The sequence below is a fragment of the Neophocaena asiaeorientalis genome, unplaced genomic scaffold (genome assembly GCF_003031525.2).
Source record: "Neophocaena asiaeorientalis asiaeorientalis breed wild unplaced genomic scaffold, Neophocaena_asiaeorientalis_V1.1 scaffold523, whole genome shotgun sequence".
NCBI lineage: Eukaryota > Metazoa > Chordata > Mammalia > Artiodactyla > Phocoenidae > Neophocaena > Neophocaena asiaeorientalis.
Window position 1 is genome coordinate 2,555,838 of NW_020175436.1, and position 24,104 is coordinate 2,579,941.

Sequence of the window (24,104 nt, forward strand, 5' to 3'; positions counted from 1 at the left end):
GTGGGATCTTCCCGGTCCGGGACACAAACCCGTGTCTCCTGCATCGGCAGGCGGACTCTCAAGCACTGCGCCACCAGGGAAGCCCTCCACCAGCTTTTAATTTCAAACATACAGGATAGTTGAAACCACACTAGTGCCATCATACCTTAGAAAATGAGCAGTAATTCTTTAATGTCATTGTAATATATGGTCCATATTAACTTTCTGCAATTATCCCGAGGGCCCATTACAGTCTTTCTTTTTTGAACCAGATCCCGCCTAGATTCCAACTGCATTGGTTTGTTATGTCTCTTATGTCTAGAACATTTTCCCCCGCCTCTTTTTTCCCCCTATGGCACTGACTCTTGGAAGAGTTCAAGCACCTGGTCTATTTTGGTGAATGTAGCACATGCACGTGAAAAAAAAATGTTTGTGGAATTGTATGTTTATCTTTTAAAATCTTTCAGATTTTGCTTTCTGTACTTTTAGGCTTTGTAATTATGTACATATGCATTGCAACAGTTATGTCTTTCTGTTTAGTTTATAGATCCCTGTATCATTATGAAATGTCCCTCTTTTTGTTTGGGAATACTCTGTCTTTATGTCTATTTTAACTGATATTAACTGTCATTCTAGCCTTCTTATGCTTCCTCTTTGTATGGTACATCTTTTTCTACCACTTTATTTTTAAGCCTAACTGTGCCTTAGTATTTAAGGTGTAGCTCTTGTAAAAAAGCATATAGTTGGTTCTTACCATTCCATTCTGATAATCTCTGCCTTTTAATTTGAATGTTAAGTACATTTAATGTAATCATTGCCTTTCACAAATAGTAATTGAGTCTCACAGAAAACTCAGGAGACTATTGGTTTTTCTCAGGTTAATGTACCATTCATATGCCTAGGTAAATTTGCCTCTCTCTAATTTACCAACCTAGTCCAGACTAAGGGCCACATACAAACTTAGACACTATCCTCAGGGATACACCGACCAATACACAGTTAATACATTCACAGTGGTTCCAAATTCAAGAGTTCAAAAGGATATACAGTGAAACTTTCCTATCCATCCTTGTCTCCAACTTACTGTTCTCCTTGAAGGCAAATGGTAGTATCAGTTTCTTGTGTTTATTCCAGAGATATTGTATGTATATAAAAATATGAATGTGTATATATGTATCTTTCTCCTCCACCCATTTAAATGTAAACAGTAGTATTTCTTTCAAACTCTGTTTTATACCTTGTCTCCCCGCCATCCCCCTCGAACTTTCTAGATTATCAGCAAACTATTTAGACTTTTTCTGATACAACTAGATGAATGTGAATTTCATGAATCAAAAGGCTACACTTCCTTTGAAATCCACCATTTAATGAGTATTGCAATGATAGTCAGTGGTAACAAAGATGAGTAAGGCATAGTCTGTGCTCTCAAAGAGCTCAATTCTTGCTTTATTAGGGATACCACTCTCATCTCACCTCCAAAGGATCCCAATGTAATTTGAATGTCCCTAAGTCATCAAGCCTTCTGGGATTACCCTTTCCTTTTTTAGCCAAATAATATCCTTTTAGAAGCCATCCTACTAAAAAAAAAAATGCTTACTTACTATGTGTCAGGCACTATTATAAGCATGCTACATATATTAATCCTCACAGTGATCCTGTGACTTGGGTATTACTACTATTGCCATTTTACAGAGGTGGAAACAGGCACAGAGAGGTTAAGGGACTCCCCAGGGTCACACAGCTAGAAGTGTGGGAGTCTGGATTTGAACCCATGCAGTATGGCCCCTGAGCCTGTACATTGTCACTATCTTATGCTGCCTTGATGTTAATCTGTTGAAATAGAACCTAAAACTATGAAAAATGTATTAAAACATTTTAAAATTTTGTTTCCTTAATTTCTTGTTTATCCTGTGTGCGTGCATGTGTGTGTGTGTTAACAAATGAACAGATACATATGTACATACAGATGTATATTTTCTTACTCTCTTTTCTTTCTACATTATGGGTAGGATACTAGAGACACTCTTTTGCAATTTGTTTTTCTCACTTAACTGTACCCTGGAAATCACTCCTTACCTGTTCATAGAGATCTTCCTCATTCATTTTTACAGTTGCCTAATACTCCATTGTGTGAATGGACCATACATAGTTTATTCAACAAACACTCTCCTATTTATGGGCACTTAAGTTATTTCCAATATTTCAAAATCATAAACAATACTGCAATAAATATCCTTGTGCTGACGTACTTTTGGTATTTTCAAGGTTGATTCCTAGAAGTGGGATTGCTGGGTCAAAATAAATACAGATATTTTTTGCTGGATGCTGTACAATTTTTCTCCACAAGGTTTGCGCCGATGTATATTCCCACCAACAGTGTATGAGGGTGCCTGCTGGCCCACAGCCTCACCAACAGAATATATTGTCAAACTTTAAAGTTTTTGCCGTCAGAGAGTTGAAAAATGGCATAGTTTGCAACGTTGTGCAAAAAGCAACACTGGGAGGATAAATCAGAAACGCATGAGATTTGTAAGTGGGAATGGAGTGGAAAAGATGAGTGTGAGGTAGAGTGCAGAAGATGGAGGGGGTGATTCTCTGAGTCCACCTTCTGTACGCTTTTTGTATAGTTTTACATAGTTTTAACTCTAGAATCACGTAACATACTCACATGGGGAAAGGGATATTTAAAGAAAAGAACCCACATGACTTTTGAACACAGTAGTATGAGTATATACCCAGGCTAAAGGCAAAAAGAACCAGAAACAAATATTGAATTCTAGTTAGTAGATTTGTTTCGATAATGATATGAGTTAGCAATTCTGAAATTACTTTCAGAATTTGTTAAGTAAATATATACTCTGTGTATGTACTATATATAATACATTTTATATAAAATTATATATGTACATATAATATATAATCAAAATTATATATGTATATATATGGAGATATGTATATGGAGATTACATATTTGTATATCCCTCCCTCTGTCACAGAAGGGAGATACAACTGTGGAAAAGGAAAAGACTAGAATGAACCTTATGGTACTGGATTGGAATTTGAGGTATTAAAATATTAAAAGAAGCTGTAAGGAAAGCATTACAGCTACAAAATGCAAACAAATCCTAAAGAACCGGACAAATTTACCAATAATGGTTCATTTACTTTTCAATTACTTTTTGCTTCTACGTAGTGAAAAGCATTTGTATTTCACAGTAAGTTCTGTTTTCATCTTTTCATAGACTGAAGTGCCAGTAGATTGTTTCTAAAAGCAAAAGAAGTGGAGAAGGGCATGACTCTCACCCTTGCCAGCTTTGCTCAATGGGGTCACAGTTGTCCAGGTAATTGAAGCGAATGATATCAGTTGGATGTTTGTCAGAGGATCGCCAGGGTGGGAGTTCTTTCTCCCCTGGGTGGTTCTTCTTTCTCAAAGAGGAAGAGGACCGGAAAGCTGATGAAGGGGATGGCTTTTCCTCTGGAGAACTGCTTGTAACTGGTTGAACATCAGCGATCACAAACCCATCTTTTGGAGGTGTCTAGAAGAAGAAAATTAATTATTTCTGTTCCCAAAATACTATAATAATAACAGAAGTAAAACAAAGAACATCAGCATCACCGTGATGGCAACGATAACGGTGACGATGATTATAGCAGCCACCACCCCAGGACTACTTGCTATGTGCCAGGCACTGTCTCAGAAGTGTTCATGCGTTACTTTATTTAACCTTCACAATGACTCTAAAAGGTAATTGTCACGACTCCCATTTTACAGAAGAGGAAACTGAAATAGGATAAACGAATTAATTTGCTCACTACTACTACATAAGTATTGACCCAGGGTCAGAATTTGAATCCAGGACTACCCTGCTTCAAGTCCACACACGGAACCTCTCTATCTTGAACTGTCCCCTCTCCTACAATATCATTGTACAGTTTTCCACAACTGCAGTTAATTTATTCATAAAAATATACACATGCTAAAAAAAGTACCCCAGCCCTAAGTATACCTAAAACAGAGACAATTTCGATTATGTAGGGGTAGACTTCATAGATTTTATCAGTTAACAAAACTTCAGCCATTCGCAAAGAATACTTCTCCTTTTTTTTTTTTTTTTTTTTGCGGTACACGGGCCCTCACTGTTGTGGCCTCTCCCGTCGCTCCGCGGCACGTGGGATCTTCCCGGACTGGGGCACGAACCCGTGTCCCCTGCATCGGCAGGCGGACTCTCAACCACTGCGCCACCAGGGAAGCCCTGAATACTTCTGCTTTAATTGCCCAAAATGAAAATCTATTTTTGGTGTATAAAATTCATAAGGTTTTTATGTGGTTGTAGCCTGAGGGAAGTGGTAGTGGTATGCTGAGAAGCCATTAAAGGTTTAATTTTTGTTCTTTAAGAGATTGGGGAAGCTTTGCTCAGTAAATTGGTTTGCTTGACTTGTTTGTGAAAATTTAAAAATTCCCCAGTCCCTCCAAGCAGAGTCAGTTAATTTCTTATCCTTGTTTCAACTGTTCTTTGTATATATTTCTACTACCAGATAGCACTTAGTATTCAATGCTGTAATTATTTGCTTGTCTGTGTCCTGGGCCACTAGACTAGGCTTCCAGAAAGCGGGGTTAAGACCAATGTACTCTTAGCACCTAGCACATAACAGTATGTAATAAATATTTACTCATTTAGTGAGTGATTGCAATTAATAGAGTAAGAAGACATTTTATATTTATATAACTGATAGCTCATTACTGGTTTAGTATTCAATATTTTGTGCAGATCTCATTTTAAATGGACATTCAGGGAATTCCCTGGTGGTCCAGTGGTTAGGACTCTGTGCTTTCACTGCCTAGGGCTCGGGTTCGATTCCTGGTCAGGCAACTAAAATCCCAAGCCACACAGCGCAGACAAAAAATGAAATTAAAAAAAGTAAATAAAATGGACGTTCATTTCATTTCTCTGAGTTCATATTGAATGAAATCTGTCTGTTTTTGCTGGAAGAGGTCTTGTTTAACACCATTGGGAATAAATAATACATGATAATAAAAAGCAATTTCAGGGAAGAAAATTTAGGCATGCATGCTACTAACTATATATAAATAAGCGTCATTAATTCTGAAAAGTACACGGTATTTGACCCATTAACAGAATAGGTAATAAAGAAAAACTGATGACTTCTCTGTTAAGTAAACAAAAATCTTATTCCCTTTACCCAAAGTCTTCTTGAGAATTTTAAAAATCATGAATGTTGAAAAAATTTTGAATGTTTTTGTTTGCATATATTGAAATGACCATACATCTTTTCTCCTTTATTATGTGAATTACATGGGTTGATTTTTGAATATTATGCCAACTGTATTCTCCTTGGATATATCCCACTTGGTCATCATTTATTATTCTTTTTTTATATATTACTGGATTTAATTTGCCAATATTTTTAAAGGATTTTTATGTCTGTGTTCATGATGGGTATCGGTCTGTGGTTTTGTTTTGTTTTCTTTTAAAGTCTGTATCTAGTTTTGATATAAAGGTTATGAGTTGGGCAGTGTTCCCTCTTCCTCTATTTTCTGAAAGAGTTTATGTAGAATTGGTATTAAAATTGGTATATTAAAAAGTACTACCTACAGAAATTTAATACTAAGCAAAGATGTGGCAATTTTCTTGCATCAGAACTATTCATTATTTTAAAATATAGTTATGCATAAATATTTTGTGGAGAAAGAGTTATTGCTGAAGACGAAGCATTAAAGTCAGTGTTATATATAATACTCAAAACCTTTTTTCATTCTACAAGTTGGTTAATCACTTTTCTCTCCTCTGCCTCAGACCAGCCCATGCTTCAGCCATTGAATGCCATTTCCTGCCTACAACTGAGAACGAGAGTCAAGAAAAGCCTCATGGGGACTTCCCTGGTGGCGCAATGGTTAAGAATCCGCCTGCCAATGCAGGGGACACGGGTTTGAGCCCTGGTCCAGGAAGATCCCACATGCCGCAGAGCAACTAAGTCTGTGCGCCACAACTACTGAGCCTGCGCTCTAGAGTCCGCGAGCCACAACTACTGAGCCTGCATGCCTAGAACCCGTGCTCCGCAACGAGAAGCCACCGCAATGAGAAGGTCATGCACGGCAACGAAGAGTGGCCCCCGCTCGCAGCAACTAGAGAAAGCCTGCGTGTAGCAACGAAGACCCAACGCAGGCAAAAGTAAAAATAAATAAAATTTTTTTTTAAAAAAAGAAAGAAAAGTGTTTTGATAAAAAAAAAAGTCATAGCTATTGTAATTTTTTAAATAACTTGTCTACCAGTTCAGTTTAAAAATTTCTTTTTTTGGCTTCCCTGGTGGCACAGTGGTTGGAAGTCCGCCTGCTGATGCAGGGGACGCGGGTTCATGCCCCGGTCCGGGAGGATCCCGCGTGCCGCAGAGCGGCTGGGCCCGTGGGCCATGGCCGCTGGGCCTGCGCGTCCGGAGCCTGTGCTCCGCAACGGGAGAGGCCACAACAGTGAGAGGCCCGCGTACCGCAAAAACAAACAAACAAACAAAAATTTCTTTTTTAAAGAAATCCTCATGGAGAACACCAATTATTGAACTCAGAAAGACTAGCTTTATCATTGCAATTATAACAATATTAATTATGCATAGTTTATTACTCTATTAAATGTAGATGGATTCTTCTTCGAGCAAACAATAGAACGAAACCTAAATGAGCACGCTAAATAGTCAGCTCAGGAGCTGACTCTTCATATTTCAAACGGATTCTTCAATTTGAAAAGGATTCACTGCAGCTTTTTTACAGAAAAGCCTGTGGTTTAACAAATGATTAAAAAATGTTAATTTACACATAATTTTTCAGGAACTCATGTACTGTACAAAACAATGCATAACTCCGTAAGTATATATTAGATCATGCCATAAAGAAAAAGCTCATAAAAATTTCCCATAAGTTACCTAATTAACTGTGACTACAAGAATGAACATAAACATTGGTTATAATGCATGCAAAACCACTAGAAAATATTATGCTCAGATTATTTACTTTTTATGATTATGTGTACATGCTTTACATTGCTAGTTTCTAGGGTAAAAAGAACTTTAACATGCCCATATGCCCTTCCCTAATTACTAATTTATTGCAAAACTCTTCTTTATAAATGATACAAAAATTAACTTCAGCTCGTCTGGTAGAATCATAGACAATTTGAATCAATTACGTAAAGTGTGATGACCCATAGGTAATAAGGACAGCACACTCCCCCAGAATCCCAGTGTCAGAACTCTGTGGTATAGGCGCCAGAGACACAGAAATCCAGGAATCTGAAGAGTGAGGAGCTCCCAGTCCTAACCTGGGTGGAACTGTGGTTTGGCAGTGTCAGGTGACAGTTCTCAACTCACATGGATACCTTGAAAAGCGCCATCAAGTTCTCAGAAAAGGAGAATTTTAAAGTCACATCAATAGTATATTTCCTTTGAGTCAACTGCCTTCCCCAACTTCAAGATTGATCATTTAGTCTTAGTTCTAGAATTCCTAGATAGTGGATGTTTGTAATTTTGTTGCTTCTTTCCCCAAATTTACCTTGGGCTTGGTAACATGGAGTTCTTTCACCATTTGAATATAGTGTTTCTTCCATATACCCTGCTCAAAGGGAGTTGGAGAGAAATTGATGTACCAGTTAAACCGTAAACATTTGAGCATCCAGAGCTGATCCAGTTCCGTTAAGTTCTTCCAATGCCAGCTCACCTGGAAAAACAACAAAAATTAAAAAAAAAACAAAAACTATTCAGTTTACATGCTCACTTTCTCTAGGTTTTGAGCTGTCCCTTTCCACCAAATCACAGCTTAGTTATCTACTGCCTGAAGTGCTGCCTAGCCAGGCAGAAGGATTTTTTTAATGTTAATTCAGACTTAGAATCAGAGTCAACTAATGTTTATTGAGCACCTATTAACCATTCTCATAGCAACCTAAGGAGGGAAGTATAATTATTATTCTCATAATGCAAATGAGGAAACTGAGGCTCAGATAGACTTTGGAACTTCCTAAAGGTTCCTGAAGGTCTCCATATGAAAGTTACAGAAACTCCGGTTGGCACATTGCTTATTCTTTTCATGATATGCTTCCTTTTTCCCCTCCATTCTTATGATTTAACTAAATATAAATTTTATAAAGGGAACACCATTGCTAATACTATATTGGAGTGTCCTAAATAGCCTTTAAGTTTCAATAGAGCATTAAGTATTTGTTCTATACATTCCATTTCCATAGCTTTAGTGTCAATCCTACACATCCAGCAAATAGTGGAGGTGACCTTAATATGTGTAGTAGTACTTATAATAATTTACTCCAGGTTTTGAGTAAGTCTTGGTAGAAACTAGAGTTGAGTCCATATATAAAGTTGAGACTAGGCATTCTATGTCTCTTATCAAGAGTTGCAAAGATGACAGCTAACCTTCAAACTCAAATTTCATCCTTGGAAAACTGGCCTATTTTTCAAGATTAACTAAATAATGAATAATGTTTGAGTGCCCCCCAAATAAGCAGAACACTCTATAATGGAACTTGCTACCCATCCATCCATTTATCTATCCCTCTCTTCCTCCCTCCTTTCGTCCTATCATGTCTAGGATTGTTTTACGCGCTGAAGATGAGACGTGCAGGAGAGAGGCATGCCAGAGAGGGCACAATTAGAAGTAATGACAGGTTCAGGAGCTGGAAGGAGGAAAAAGCTTAGAGGATCTGATAGAGCCCTGCGGGCAGAAACGGAAATCACATCTACTTTGTTCAACCAGACATGAAACTACACAGACCTTAATCTCCGTATGGTTAGTTAACTCAATTCAATCGAGAGGTGAGGTTTGGGAAGGAGGGGATGGGGAGAAAAGTTGCTCAATTCTCACTCTTTTCCTCTGAAAAGAGGAACCTTAGATCTGGTTTAGACCTGGGTATTTAAGTTGGGGGTCCCCCCACCGGGGTAAATAAAGTTTTCTTTTCGTTGTTTTTTGTTTTTTAAACTAAACAGGAATGAGGAGAAGGGTAGGTAAGAACTTTCAAAAGTATAAGATAGGGACTTCCCTGGTGGCACAGTGGTTAAGAATCCACCTGCCAATGCAGGGGACACAGGTTTGATCCCTGGTCCGGGAAGATCCCACATGCCAGGAGCAACGAAGCCCGTGCGCCACAACTACTGACCCCACGTGCCACAACTACTGAAGTCTGCGCGCCTAGAGCCTGTGCTCTGCAACAAGAGAAGCCACCGCAATGGGAAGCCTGAGCACAGCAATGAAGAGTAGACCCCGCTCACTGCAACTAGAGAAAGCCCGCGCGCAGCAATGAAGACCGAATGCAGCCAAAAAAAAAAAACAAAGTTAACAAAACAAAACAAAAAACTATAAAGCATCCCCCACCATATTTTTAAACAGCTCATAGCTCATTTTGGTGCAATGACTTTACTGTTTACTTTAAATCTAGCTGAAGAACACCTGCTTCACAGTCAATTCTGCGAATAAAATACGATACTAAAATCTTGCAAGACTGACATATGGTGCACATAGATGAGAGGATTAGTTAATTTAAAATAACATCTCCCTGGAATGATAACATTCTCATTGTGAAACACTTGGAAAATTCTGAGAAGCTTGAAGAAAAACAATACCCATAACCCCATCGATCAGAGATGACCATTATTAACAACTTGGTAGAGTTCTTTTCCTTGCCATCTGTTTCCTAGGCATATACGAAACAAAACTGGGAAACTCTGTATACAATTTAAAATCATGCTTTCTTCATTTTACACATAATAAGCATCTCTGTTCTTCCAAAACATGTTTTCTAATAGCTGCATAGTAATTCATCATATGACTGTATGATACTCTCTTATTATTGGGCATTTAAAATGCTATGTTGCGGACTTCCCTGGTGGCGCAGTTGTTAAGAATCTGCCTGCTAATGCAACGGACACGGGTTCAAGCCCTGGTCCGGGAAGATCCCACATGCTGCGGAGCAACAAAGCCTGTGTGCCACAACTACTGAGCCTGCGCTCTAGAGCCTGCAAGCCACAACTACTGAAGTCCACATACCTAGAGCCAGTGCTCTGCAACAAAGAGAAGCCACTGCAATGAGAAGCCCATGCACCGCAACGAAGAGTAGCCCCTGCTCGCTGCAACTAGAGAAAGCCCGGGTGCAGAAACGAAGACCCAACACAGCCAAAAATAAATAAATAAATAAATGTATTTTTAAAAATGCTATGCTTTTTTTTCTTTTTCTTTTTAAATATTTATTTATTTTCTTATTTGGTTGTGCTGGGTCTTAGTTGCGGCAGGTGGGCTCCTTAGTTGTGGCATGCATGTGGGATCTAGTTACTATGCTTTGTGACCACCTGGAGGGGTGGGATAGGGAGGGTGGGAGGGAGGGAGACGCAAGAGGGAAGAGATATGGGAACATATGTATATGTATAACTGATTCACTTTGTTATAAAGCAGAAACTAACACACCATTGTAAAGCAATTATACCCCAATAAAGATGTTAAAAAAATTGTTTCATTTTTGGAATAAGTAATATGTGTACATTAATACTAAATTCAAAGATACCAAGGAGCACACGGTAAAAAGAAGTCTCTCTCATCCCTATCATCTAGCCACTCATTTCCCTCCCTGGAGGTAACCATTGTTACCAGCTTCTTGTGTGTCATTCCAGAATATTAACAGATATGGATATACTCTTTTTTTTTTCTTTCCAAAATGGTAGGACAACTCTGCACTTTTGCTTTTTTCACTGATGATATATTGTGGAGATGGTTGCAACCGGTCCCCTATTAGCAGACACTTCCATTGTTTCCAACATTTTGCTACTACAAACTATGCTGCAATATTCTTACACAGACATAATTTTTGCATGTGTTGAAGTATGCCCATCAGACAAATTCCAAGAAGTGGAACTGCTGGGGCAAAGGGAATCTTTATTTAAAAATTGAATACTACAGGGCTTCCCTGGTGGCGCAGTGGTTGAGAGTCCGCCTGCCACATCATGGTTGCATCAATTTTTCTACCAACAATATATGAAAGTGCTTGTTTCCCCACACCTCCACCAATATAAAATAGTATCATTAAAAAAAAATGACTCAATCCATCTGAGTCATGAAAGATGGTATGACAATGAGGCTGAACATTTTACATATTTTAGAAATATCTGCTCTTCTTTCTGTAAACTACTTGTTCACTTCCTTTGCTCATTCTTCTGCTGGGTTTTTTTTTTTTTCTTAATGTAGATTTATAGTAGTTCTTTAAAAAATAAGGAAATTAGCTCTTTGCTGGCCATATGTTTTTCTCCCTGTGTGCTTCGGCCCCCGGCAGTGAAAGTGCAGAGTGGTAATCACTGGACCACCAGGGAAGTCCCTCCTTTGAGAACTTTAATGGTTTCCTTTAATTTCATATCAATCTTTTATCCTTCTAGAATTTTTTTTCCAGATAGCTGCCCAATTATCTCAACACCATTCATTGAATAATTCATATATCCTACTGCATTCATTTTCTTAATCTTAAAAACTAAAGTTACCATGTTACATGTATGTGAATGCAAAGTAATAGGTAATTTCTGGTCTTACGAGACTATGGAAAGAATCAACAAAATGACTATCAGTTTTATATCTTAAATAATATACTTTAATACACCATGGAATTGCTTGTAAGAAAATAATGGTCAGATCCTTTCCCAACCTCACCCCTGTGAGCACATCTGCCCACTCTGAAGACTCTTAGTCTCATATTCTTTTGTAATTATTGCATAAGCACCTTATTTTAAGCTTTTCTGTTTGTGAATGGCCCGCACTCTACAGTTTGGGATTTTACTGTAGTTCTGTGCTGTGCAATATTAAGACTATTTTGCTGATGAACCGTTACATACATGTGTATTTGTTTCCCCAGCTAGTTAATACTATTTTGTGGACACCTAGTAGTGTCTTACACTTTTTCCCGCTCTTGAGCACTAAATGCAGAGTCAGACACAAAGGAGATGAGGGTTACTTCAAACTGTACAGACTAATCATACTGAGCATCTCCTCTGCTTCTCGGTTTTGTGTACGTGCTGTTTTTCTTTCTCAAGTTTCAGCGTTTTGTCTTTACAAGATGCCATACACCGCTTCTTTGTCTTTACCTGTGCACAACGACAAAGGCTTCGGGGATCCAGGAAAGAAAAGATATATAAAGATAACACCCTTGGAAGCTTGGTAGTAAAATCCAGAGCTTCTGCTGGAATTTTTTCCTGAAGCTTTCGACAGCAGAACTTTTGCTGTGACAGGGAGCAGCATTCTAACAGCCCTGTCAGGATTCTTCTCCTTTGAGAGTCTGTCCATTTGTCAAACTGGGGGAAAAAAAAAAGGAAAAGAAAATTTAAAAAGCTCCAGGTTTAGTCTGACACCAGAGATGCATTGTAAAAAGAAGAGATAAGAATGGCATAGAAAGTGAGTTTAGTAATTTATTCCTAATGAATAGCATGTATTTCTTTCCCTAACTAGTAAATTCCACGTTTTACCACTTATCTGCCCTTTCTCATGTTTGCGTGGGTGAGCCCACGCAAGACTGGGGTGTGGACACAGAAGTGCACTTGACCTCAAAACTTGGAGTTACATAAAAACAGTAAGTTGAGAGCTGGCCATATTCATAAACTGAGAATATATATACTTATAAAATACAGATCTTCCTCAACTTCTGATGGGGTTACGTGCCGATATACCCATCATAAGTTGAAAATATCATAAGTCGAAAATGCATTTAATACACTTAACCTACCAAACATCCTAGCTTAGCCCAGCCTACCTTAAATGTGCTCAGAACACTTCCATGAGCCTACAGTTGGGCAAAATCATCTAACACAAAGCCTACTTTATAATAAAGTGTTGACTATCTCATGTAATTTATTGAATACTAGACTGAACGTGAAAAACAGAATGGTTGTCTGGGTACAGAAGGTTGTGAGTGTATTCGCTGTGTATCCTCATGATCGCGTGGCTGACTGGGAACTGTGGCTTGCTGGTTGCCCGGCATCTTACTGCACCCAGCTAGCCTGAAAAAAAAAAAACCCCAAATTTACAATTTTAAATATGGTTTCTGCTGAATGTCTATCATTTTTGCACCATCATAAAGCCAAAAATTCACTAAGTTGAATCACCCTAAGTCGGGTGTACAACCTCAAGAGAAGACACTTGGGCAGCCTCTCTCCCCCAACAGTTTCTCTATTAACTCGTTAGTGATTAAAACTCCAGGACGAGAAACGAACCTTTGTGTTCACAATCGGAGATAAGGTATAGCAAGCAAATATCCCTGAGAAGGGGAATAGACAGGGTTAAAGTTCTACTAATATGTAAATGATTGATATGATTGCAAAGGAAAAGGTGATAGGGGGACCTGGGAAAAAAGTACCAGAGATAGGAAGTAGATGCCAAAGCCATCTGGGGCATGCCAAACAAGAGCTTTGGTTACTTCACAATTTTCCTCAGAGATAACCCCAAACCAGTCCCAAGATCAGTGACTGATCAGAGGTAAGAACTTGAGGGCTGGCCAAAACCAAAAGAAAGCCTCTTAGGGGAACACCTAGCAGCTGAAGGGGCCATTACCAGGGCCTAAATCTCTTTTCTTCTTTGGGCCGTTAGAGAAGAGAAAACAGGGAAGTTTGGGGCTACTTGTATTTTGTATACTATTGCATTTAACATATAGAGGTTTATTAGTTATTATAAAGTAATCAGAATTTTATAATAAACTTTAGTTGTAATCATAAAATACACTGACCACCTAAAAAGGCATATAAAGTAAAAATGTATTTTTTATAAGCCTTATGACAAGTCAAATTCGTTATAATCATAGGATGTATCTTTTCAATTAGTAGGAATACTTCTTGATTAAAACTATTCACTGTTACAGATCTATTCAGTGACACATGAATCTCACTTTGGAGACTATAATTCATGTGCAGGGGGTGGGGTTGGGGGGATGGGGAATCCTAAAATGGAAAAAAAAACCACCCCAAAACCTTAACTTACAAATACGTGAATAAAATGTATTCACGTGTGAGTGTTCCCAGATTTCTTCTATGTTTGTTTCTGCACAGTCCAAATTTCCAACTCCCATAAAATGAGACTTCTTTCCTTTGGGGTTGGATTATTAGAATGAATATAGAGAAGCTGGACCAGAATGGCCAGGGCCAGGGGAAGGGTCAGGCCCAAGAAGCTGCTTTCATCTATAAAATAAAGAGCCAACGGGGAGGCATACGGAGATAGAAGAGCTGCAGGGCTTGGGCTTGTAGGGAGTTTGAGGGGTTCAGACTATAATTGCCTCTGCAGCAGTTATAGAGTGTGAGAGAACTGGGGAATGAAGGAAGGAGATGTGGGAAGTATTGTTATGAGTTTTGAATTGGATCCCCTGTGATTTTTCTTTGAGAGACCAAATGAATATTGGTATTCATTTTTAAAATTACTTTTGGGCAGTGCTATGTGGCTCTGTAGAAACTGAGCTACGTGGGGACCCAGGATGATTATGCTTACAAAATAATTTTTATGGGATATTATTAGCACTGCAAGAAATCAGAAATAACCCCAAATGCCTAACAAGAGTGGATCAGCTCAGCAAACTAATATATCAGCATGATAAGAGAAAGTATGGCATTACAGATGGATGGTGGATTTGGGAATGAGGCCATTTGAGTCTCACTAACAACCTCTTAATTTCTTCATTTACACATTAAGAATAATTATATCTAAATTGTAGGATTGTCGTGAGGATTAAATAAAATATGTATAAAATTCCTAATATGGTGCATGATTCGTAGTCATGGCAGTTAATATTATAAAGTATCACAGTGATGTTAAAAATAATAAGTATGTGGGGTAAATCAATGTAAAAGGAATAGATATGCAAACAATTAAATTACAAAGCATAAAATTACCAGGTTTGTACATTGACAAGGACGGGAAGTACATTTCGAATGACTGAGGTTAGCTCAATTACTTTCCTGGATGCCCACAAAAAGAGAATGAGCTCAGATTGAAGAACAAGTGATTTAGAATGAATATCAAAGAATATTAGGATTATAAAATGCTGAAGAAATCTATAAGAGAAAACACTAAAACATTTTCCTCTAGAGATTAAAAAGATCATTACATTGGTTCCTCATTTATTTCACTGATTACAACAAAGATAATTTATATTTGGCTTTGATTGGTGTTCTTTGCCTTGAGGGATTCTTCCTTTCTAATTGTGTTTATTTAGGCTAAAAGAAAACTAATTTGCATTCCTTGAACTCCTACCAATTGAAGGTGGGTAGATGACTCAGAAGAATGCTTAACAGTTGGGGAAAATCCCTTTGGAAATTAAAAGGTGCTAGGAATAATCCAAAAAGTAAATAATCCACGGAAGAGTTAACTGTACAGGAATTTGGTAATCTCCCAGTATCTCTTTTTTTAATTTTAATTTTTTAACTGAAGCATAGTTGATTTACAATGGTTTAGGTGTATAGCAAAGTGATTGTTTTTTATATATATATCTATATATAGATATATAGATTCTTTTTCAGATTCTTTTTCCATTATAGGTTATTACAAGATATTGAATATAGTTCCCTGTGCTATACAGTAGGTCCTTGTTGTTTACCTATTTTACTTATGGTAGTGTGTAGCCATCCCAACATCTCTTGCATCAACTCTCAAGAAAAAAGAGCCATAATATTGTAGCCAGGGATCTAATGTGTGAGACTGGGGAGCAACTAGGGTCACTTTCCTATCCTGGTAGGTACCTCACTTCACAGTTAGTTCCTTTTTAATGTTATATATTATATGACACTATGCTATATTACATTATGCTATAATATCTTATATCATATCATATTATATTTTATAATTATTTTAATGCCTTTTTATAGGGCTTTTTTGACAATAGAATTGTGAAAATCCTATTTTCAGAGTAGTTGTTACAACGATTCTTGCTGCACTTTCAGGAAGTGAGGACAGTTGCTAGAGTGTCAGTGCCACTCATCTTATACCGAATAGCAAGGAAAGTTCCCGGGGAGTGAGGGGCAAGATGAAGACAGAGGCTTGTTATTTTTTGCTTACTGGTTATATTATCTTAATCTGCTTGAGTTTCTGAATCTTATTATCAAACACTTAATTTCACAATAAAAACATGAATACATTATTATTTTAAAAGTTTCAAATAGGTACTTGCAGAATTAAACATGAAAATCCTCTTTATTCCGTCCCATCAAATCTCACTCCATTCCCCAGTAATAACCACTGTTTACAGTTTGATGTTCATGCATTTCTATGCATTTACGTATACATACAGCCATCAATAGGGAAGCAGTTGAAACAACAAGGTCCTATTGTGTAGCACAGGGGACCATATTCAATACCCTGTGATAAACCATAATGGAAAAGAAAAAATATATACGTATAACTGAATCACTTTGCTGTACAGCAGATTAATACAACATTGTAAATCAACTATACGTCAATAAAATTTAAAAAAAAATAGAGGGGCTTCTCTGGTGGCGCAGTGGTTAAGAATCTGACTGCCAACGCAGGGGACATGGGTTTGAACCCTGGTCCGGGAAGATCCCACATGCTGCGGAGCAACTAAGCCCGTGCACCACAACTACTGAGCCTGCGCTCTAGAGCCTGTGAGCCATAACTACTGAGACTGCATGCCACAACTACTGAGGCCTGCGCGCCTAGAGCCCGTGCTCTGCAACAAGAGAAGCCACCGCGACGAGAAGCCCACGCACTGCAACGAAGAGTAGCCCCCGCTCACCACAACTAGAGAAAGCCCACGCGCAGCAACGAAGATCTAAAGCAGCTAAAAATAAATAATTAAATAAACAAATTTATTTAAAAAAATAGGGAAGCAGTTAAATAAATTAGAGTATACCCACCCCATGGAATACTACACAACAGTTTTAAAAACAAACAAAATATAGCCATAAACGTCCAGATATGCAGTGAACTGCAGAGCATGATATTTTCTCCAGTCATTCATAGAAGTACACATATGCCATGATCTATTTATTCAATATACTACTGATACCATTTAGGTTGTTTCCAAAACACACACACACACACGTGCCTACAAACACTGCAATATTCTTGCGCACGTTTTTTCATGTCCTATGTCTATATTTCTCTAGTCCAGATAAACAGAAGTGGAATTATAGGTTCAAGGATTCTGCATTTAAAAATTTAATAGATCCTGTCAAATTGTCTTTAAAAAGTCTTTATTATTTTACATTCCCTCTAATTGTGTTTTAAGCATATCCTACTACTCCCCAGTGAATGCTTACTTACGCTGGATATTATTTATCTCTTCAATTTTTGCCCCATAGACCAAGAGAGGGGTTGGGAATCTCATTATTTTAATTTGCATTTCTCTAATTTTAGTAAAAAGAACACAGTTTCCATGTTTACTGGCCACATATATTTTTGTGTATTTCTCATTCTTCTATTGGCCCATTATTCTGTAGGGGTATTTGTATTTTTCTTATTGATTTGTAGTAACTTTATATATCTCAGCTATTAATCTTTTTTCAATTTTTTTATTGACGTATAGTTGATTTACAATATCGTGCCAATCTCTGCTGTACAGCAAAGTGACTCAGTTATAGACATATATACATTCTTTTTTAATATTCTTTTCCATTATGGTTTATCACAGGATACTGTATATCGTTCCCTGTGCTATACATTAGGACCTTGTGGTTTATCCATTCTAAATGTAATAGTTTGCATCTACCAACCCCAAACTCCTAGTCCATCCCTCTCCCTGCCATCTCCCCGCTTGGCCACCACAAGTCTGTTCTCTATGTCTATGAGTCTGTTTCTGTTTTGTAGATAGGTTCATTTGTGCCATACATTAGATTCCACATATAAGTGATATCATATGGTATTTGTCTTTCTCTTTCTGACTTACTTCACTTAGTATGATGATCTCTAGTTGCATCCAAGTTGCTGCAAGTGGCATTATTTCATTCTCTCTTATGGCTGAGTAGTATTCCATTGTATGTATGCACCACATCATCTTTATCCATTCATCAGATATTAATCTTTATCAAGCAACTTGCAGAATATTTTCCTGTATCTCTTTTGAATTTTAACTCTGATTACGGTTGTTTCTAGCAAGTTAAAAGTGATGCCATCTACTTTAATCAAATTCTTTATAACATTACAATTATTTCTAACAACAGCAGAAGCTGAGAAAAAGTCTGAAATACTATCTTTTCAACTGAAATACTTCTGCTGGTGTTTTCTGTCCATTGGGAAGTAGTTGCCTTTTCTAACAGGGATTGAAGGGCAGAGAGGATTTAAGAGAAAATGGATTAAGTAATAGCATGGAACAGCAAAGTTGAAGAGCTTTCTTTCAGTTTCTCTTAATCATTTTGTTTGTAACTGTACAGAACATCAGACATTTGCCATGTGCAAATGTATGAACAAAATGACATTCTATGGCTAAATATAAAATACTTTTGAATTGTTTATCATTGAATAGGTCTCATATTAAATCTTGCCTCTTACTATCCAGATTGTTTTAAAAAATGACTTTATTTCTAATACTAGATGGACCTTTAAAACCAATACTTAGTCCCTACAATGAATATCCAAGTAATGTTATGTTTAAATCGACATCCTTATTTCTCCTTTCTTTTTTTGGAAAATGCATTTCTTATGTTATCGATCTCTTAATGTTGTTTGTAAAGAACACAAACAAAAACCTTAAAAACTAAAATGGAGAGAGAAAACGGAATTAAAGTAAATTGGAGGGACTTTCCTGGCGGTCTAGAGGTTAAGACTCTGCACTTCCATTGCAGGGGGCATGGGTTTGATCCCTGGTCGTGGACCTAAGATCCCGCACGCCACAGGGCGAGGCAAAAAAAAATAAAATAAAATAAATTGGAAATATCCCCTTGAAACTTAATTGATGTAGCCTTCATGGGGGTATGAAGATTACTATGTGATCTAGTGAATTTAAGGAATAAGTTTGTTGTTAGGCAAAAGAGAAAAACCAGTGAGTGTCATTTAGAAAATATTTATTAAATGTCTGATAGCATCAAGGAATGTATAACAAGGAGTATGATAGAACCATGCCGACCCCCTGTAGTTTAGCCAACTGCAGTAGATAGATAATTAGTGATCTTTGCAAATATATGTTTCTATCAGTTATGGTAAAAGAAAAGAATAAACAGGACCTTTTAAAAAGTTTGAAGACCTTGAACTTCATCCAGGGTGATATTGAAAATATTTAACAACTGGCAATGCTAACAACCAATCAAAACAGATAGTAGCTGGTCAGCCATACCACTGAGCACTGGCTGAACATTGGCCCTGGCCCTGGTTATATTAATTTAGGGATTTCCACTAATAGTAAGTAGAATGACAGTGCAAATACAGTCATTCTAAATAAATGTCTTTTTTAAGTTTCTGGTAACAGATGCAAAGTTAGTTTAAAAACATAAATAGAATATGAGAAAAACTTAGCTAGATTGCAGTATTTTAAAATTAATTTTTAGTGAATTTATTTTAGAATATATATATATATATATTTTTTTTTTTTTTTTTGGCCCACACTGTGTGGCATGTGGGATATTAGTTCCCTGACCAGGGATTGAACCCATGTCCCCTGCATTAGAAGCACAGAGTCTTAACCGCTGCACTGCCAGGGAAGTCCCTTTAGTGAATTTATTTTATAAAATTTTAGTACTATTTTGAATAGGTAATACATTCACATGATTAAAAACATTCACATGGTTAAAACTTCAGAAGGTACAAAAGACTATTCACCTAAAAGTGCAAGTTTTTGCATAGCCGTGTTTTCAGTTCTCTTAAGTGAAGAGACTATCAGGTGAGACTGCAGAGGAATTTGAGGAGTAGTACGCATTGCTCAGAGATGGGGGCTTTGATCACGATGGACAATAGTCACTGAGACCATGTTTCCTTTGAGGAAGAGTGTGGAAGTCTTTGTGCTAAGGATAGTCATATCTTGTTAGGTAAAAGCATAAAGTTGTTACAGCGTTCCTTTGGAAGTTTAAGTATATGTAGAGGGGTGTATATGGATGCTAAGGAGTTAAGTGGGTGAGCTGTGCTGGTTTCTAAGCTATCATCTCTCAGATCCAAACCCACCCCATATTCTGTGAATATGGAAGGCTAGGGCTCCACAAACCAAATTTCTCCTTTGACGGCGGGCTCCCTGTTAAATACTGCCAGTGGGGAGGGGTCACTAGAGGGAAACTGAGAGAGAAGAACCTCACTCCTTTCTGTTTCCTTGCTGTTCCTGGCACTTATCACCTTAGCTCTTCACCCTGGCAGTAGCAGTTGATTCCTGAATCCTGTTTTTTCCACACTCCCAGAACCATCATGCTTCCTCAGATATATCAGAATCAGCTGGCCATGATATCCTCTATTTTATTCTGTAGACGTCCCCTACAGGGATGGTCCCAGCTCCAGAGTCCTTTCTTTGGGCTCCTGACGTATCGGCGAAGCTGGTGGTAGCTACTTCCTGCATCTCTAGCTCCACGGTACCTCAGTGTCCCCTTTTTGTCTTTTCTGTCTTCTAGTATTTATTTAACCAGTTCTATTTATTATGTCTGTTAAAATAACTGGCATGATTTCTTTTTTTTTGACTGAACCCTAACTGACACATACAGAAAGTACCAGTCAAACTTCTGAGGGAATGAGCAATTGCTCATTACCTTATGTCCAAACTGAATTCTTTGGGCTCCATGATAACATAACACAATATGGAAGTAAGCATACTTTTTTTTTTTTTGGGCAGTGTCACCTGGCATGCAAGATCTTAGTTCCCTGACCAGGGATTGAACCCACACCCCCTGCAGTGGAAGCATGTAGTCTTAATCACTGGAAGTCCCACTTTTTAATTTTTTTTAATTATTTTTTTATCGAAGTTTAGTTGATTTACAATGTTGTACCAATCTCTGCTTTGCAGTAAAGTGACTCAGTTATACATATATATATCTGTATTCTTTTTTTTTATATTCTTTTCCATTATGGTTTATCCCAGGAGATTGGATATAGTTCCTTGTGCTATATAGTAGGACCTTGTGGTTTATCCATTCTAAATGTAATAGTTTGCATCTACCAACCCCAAACTCTCAGTCGATCCCTCTCCCTCCTCCCCTCCCCCTTGGCAACCACAAGTCTGTTCTCTATGTCTCTGAGTATGTTTCTGTTTTGTAGGTAGATTCATTTGTGCCATACTTTAGATTCCACATATAAGTGATATCATATGGTATTTGTCTTTCCCTTTCTGACTCAGAAGTAAGTATACTTTAAATAGTTACCCATTTTCCAAGCAGAGCTCTTCTTTCTTCAAATACCTACAATAAATAAAAAAAAGAATGGAATGATTTCATATTTCACTGTTCAAAATACCCATTACAAAAGAGACATCATTAAAGTATCAATAAATATTGACAGGCTTTTCATTATATCTACTGAGTATAAAACAGATTTTGTACCTGAAAAGGTACTTTACTTATATTTTTTAAATATTTATTTTATGTATTTATTTGTCTGTACCAGGTCTTAGTTACGGCATACGGGATCTTCGTTGCCGCGTGCAGGACCTTTTCTTTTTTTTTTTTAGTTGCGGCATGCGGGATCTAGTTCCCTGACCAGGGATTGAACCCGGGCCCCTTGCATTGGGAGTGAGGACTCTTAACCACTGGGGAAATACCTTTACTTATTTTTAACTTGGGCAAAGTTTCTTTTTTCTCAGTTTCTCCATGTGAAATAATTCATCTTAAAGAAGAAATAATTTTTTAAAGGCAAGAAATAAGAAAAGCTGGGAATTCCCTGGCCGTCCAGTGGTTGGAACTTCACACTTCCACTGCAGGGGGCAGGGGTTCAATCCCTGGATGGGGACTAAGATCCCACAAGCCACTCGGCATGGCCAAAAAGAAAAAAAAGAAATAAGAATGGAATTGTGAAGTGAAATCATTTTTGGAATTTGAAAGGAGATGAAAAAACTGACAAAGGAAAAACAGGAAAATGGAGAACCTCCCTCAAATATTTCAGCATCAATAGTATAAGAACCTGTGAAATTTATGAGTGAGTGGCTCTGTTTTTATATTTCCATGAGTTCACATATCAGGGGGTTGTACATGACTTATATGTTTGTAGGATTAGAAACTTGCATATGTGCGCCTCTGGGCTTACAGCTCAGTGTTTATCTGTATAGGTTTGTCGTTATATACTATTTAGGATAGAAACCATGTCTTAGTCACCTTGCAGTGCAGTGCAGAGTGCTGTACAGGGCATATTACAGGGACTCGCGTTTGCCGGACTAAATGAATGTGATCGTGACAAATGAACATCCTTATGGATGTATCGGTACAATGTGAGTGTATTTCTAAACTGGCTTTTCTGAGCATCAGTCATTTGTATATTTGAATAAGTGAGGAAGGGACAACTAATGTGAGAATGTTTGGCGGAGGAGGGAGTTCTGGGGAGAGGAAGTAAGAGACAGCAGTGAACAGATGTGAATGTCTCTCTCACTCCTACACTACACCCTCTGTCAGCTTTCAAAATTGGGCCTGATGTTTTTCCCTTCCTCTTGGCACTATCTAAATTCTCTTGCACTGTTAAGATCATTCTTATTTGGAAAGTAGCACAGGCCTATTTCTTCCCTTTTGTGGAGGAGGATGAGGCGCTGGCTTCATTCTTCCAACAGATATGTTTTCCTTCCTTTTTCAGACTCTCAAACTCTACTTTCAAAGGGCATACAACACGGAGATTGAAATAACTGGTTCAACAACAACCTCAAGGCCTGTAAGATGTCATCTTTGCTACTAACCACGGAACCTCATACATCACAGGCAGACATTTTTTATACTTTAGAGAAGAAGAAAAAGAATACCATTCTTGGGCTTTCCTGGTGGCACAATGGTTGAGAATCTGCCTGCTAATGCAGGGGACACGGGTTCGAGCCCTGGTCTGGGAGGATCCCACATGCCGTGGAGCAACTAGGCCCGTGAGCCACAACTACTGAGCCTGCGCGTTTGGAGCCTGTGCTCCGCAACAAGAGAGGCCGCGATAGTGAGAGGCCCGCGCACCGCGATGAAGAGTGGCCCCCGCGTGCTGCAACTAGAGAAAGCCCTCGCACAGAAACGAAGACCCAACACAGCCAAAATAAATAAATTAATTAATAAACTCCTACACCCACTATCTTTAAAAAGAAAAAAAAGAATACCATTCTCCCTTCCCCCCTAATTAACTGCTGCCTGGGCTACTAAGACCCTCAAATAACGGCAACAGATAAACTCAGAATTTCTAAATGAAAATAGAAGAGCGGACTTCCCTGGCGGTCCAGTGGTTAAGACTCTGGACTTCCACTGCAAGGGGGCGCGGGTTTGATCCCTGGTTGGGGAACTAAGGTCCCGCATGTCCCAGGCGTGGCCAAAACAACAAAACAAAACAACAACAAAAATAGAAGAGAACCTAGAGAATACAGAAGACTGAAAAATCAGGATTCAAATATTTCCTGAACCCTACTCTTGTGTCTAACCAAATCCTACCAATCATCTAATTCCCAGCCCAAGTCCCTGGCACCAACACGTTTCCAGCACCCGCTGACCTCACTCCTCCCAACTCCTCCTCCACTTGCAGCCCATGCTCCACCTGGACTTTCTAGGGTTTGCTGTTGCCTGCCAGGTGATTTTGTTCATTTCATCTTCCCGTGTAGATTACAACCACTTTTCCTTATATGCTCCACAGGCTCCACGGCAGGCTCTCAACAAACACCTGCTGATGGAACAACAGTTTCAGACGACGTAGAATTTTAGAGCTAAAAGGAATCCTAAGATCTTTTTGTTCAATTCCCTGATTTTAGAGGGGATAAGCAGAGGCCCAAAGAGTTAATCATTGGTTCCAGACTGTCTGTTCAGCTCAACTCTATACTTGGTTCCTCCCTAGATCCCTGGTCTTCCCTATCCTGACCTCCAGCCCTACGTTCTCCTTTTTTTTTTTTTAAGCTTATATTTAGTTGGACAGATTGATACATGTGTTATTTATTTATTTTTAAAACTTATTTGGCTGTGCCGTGTCTTAGTTGTGGCATGCGGGATCTTTGTTGCGGCATGTGGGATCTTTAGTTGTGGCA

At 38.2% G+C, this 24,104-nt stretch overlaps 1 protein-coding gene across 1 annotated transcript in view; it reads right to left on the reverse strand.

Moving 5' to 3' along the window:
• Nucleotides 1-24,104, reverse strand: part of FBXO16 (F-box protein 16) — a 52,365-nt gene that overhangs the window by 17,929 nt on the left and 10,332 nt on the right. Inside the window, exons 3-6 of the mRNA XM_024767746.1 lie at nucleotides 21,286-21,321; nucleotides 12,109-12,315; nucleotides 7,538-7,702; nucleotides 3,283-3,515 (exon numbers count right to left, since the gene is read on the reverse strand). Of these exons, the coding sequence (XP_024623514.1) occupies nucleotides 3,283-3,515; nucleotides 7,538-7,702; nucleotides 12,109-12,315; nucleotides 21,286-21,321 (641 nt within the window). The remainder of the gene's footprint in view (nucleotides 1-3,282; nucleotides 3,516-7,537; nucleotides 7,703-12,108; nucleotides 12,316-21,285; nucleotides 21,322-24,104) is intronic.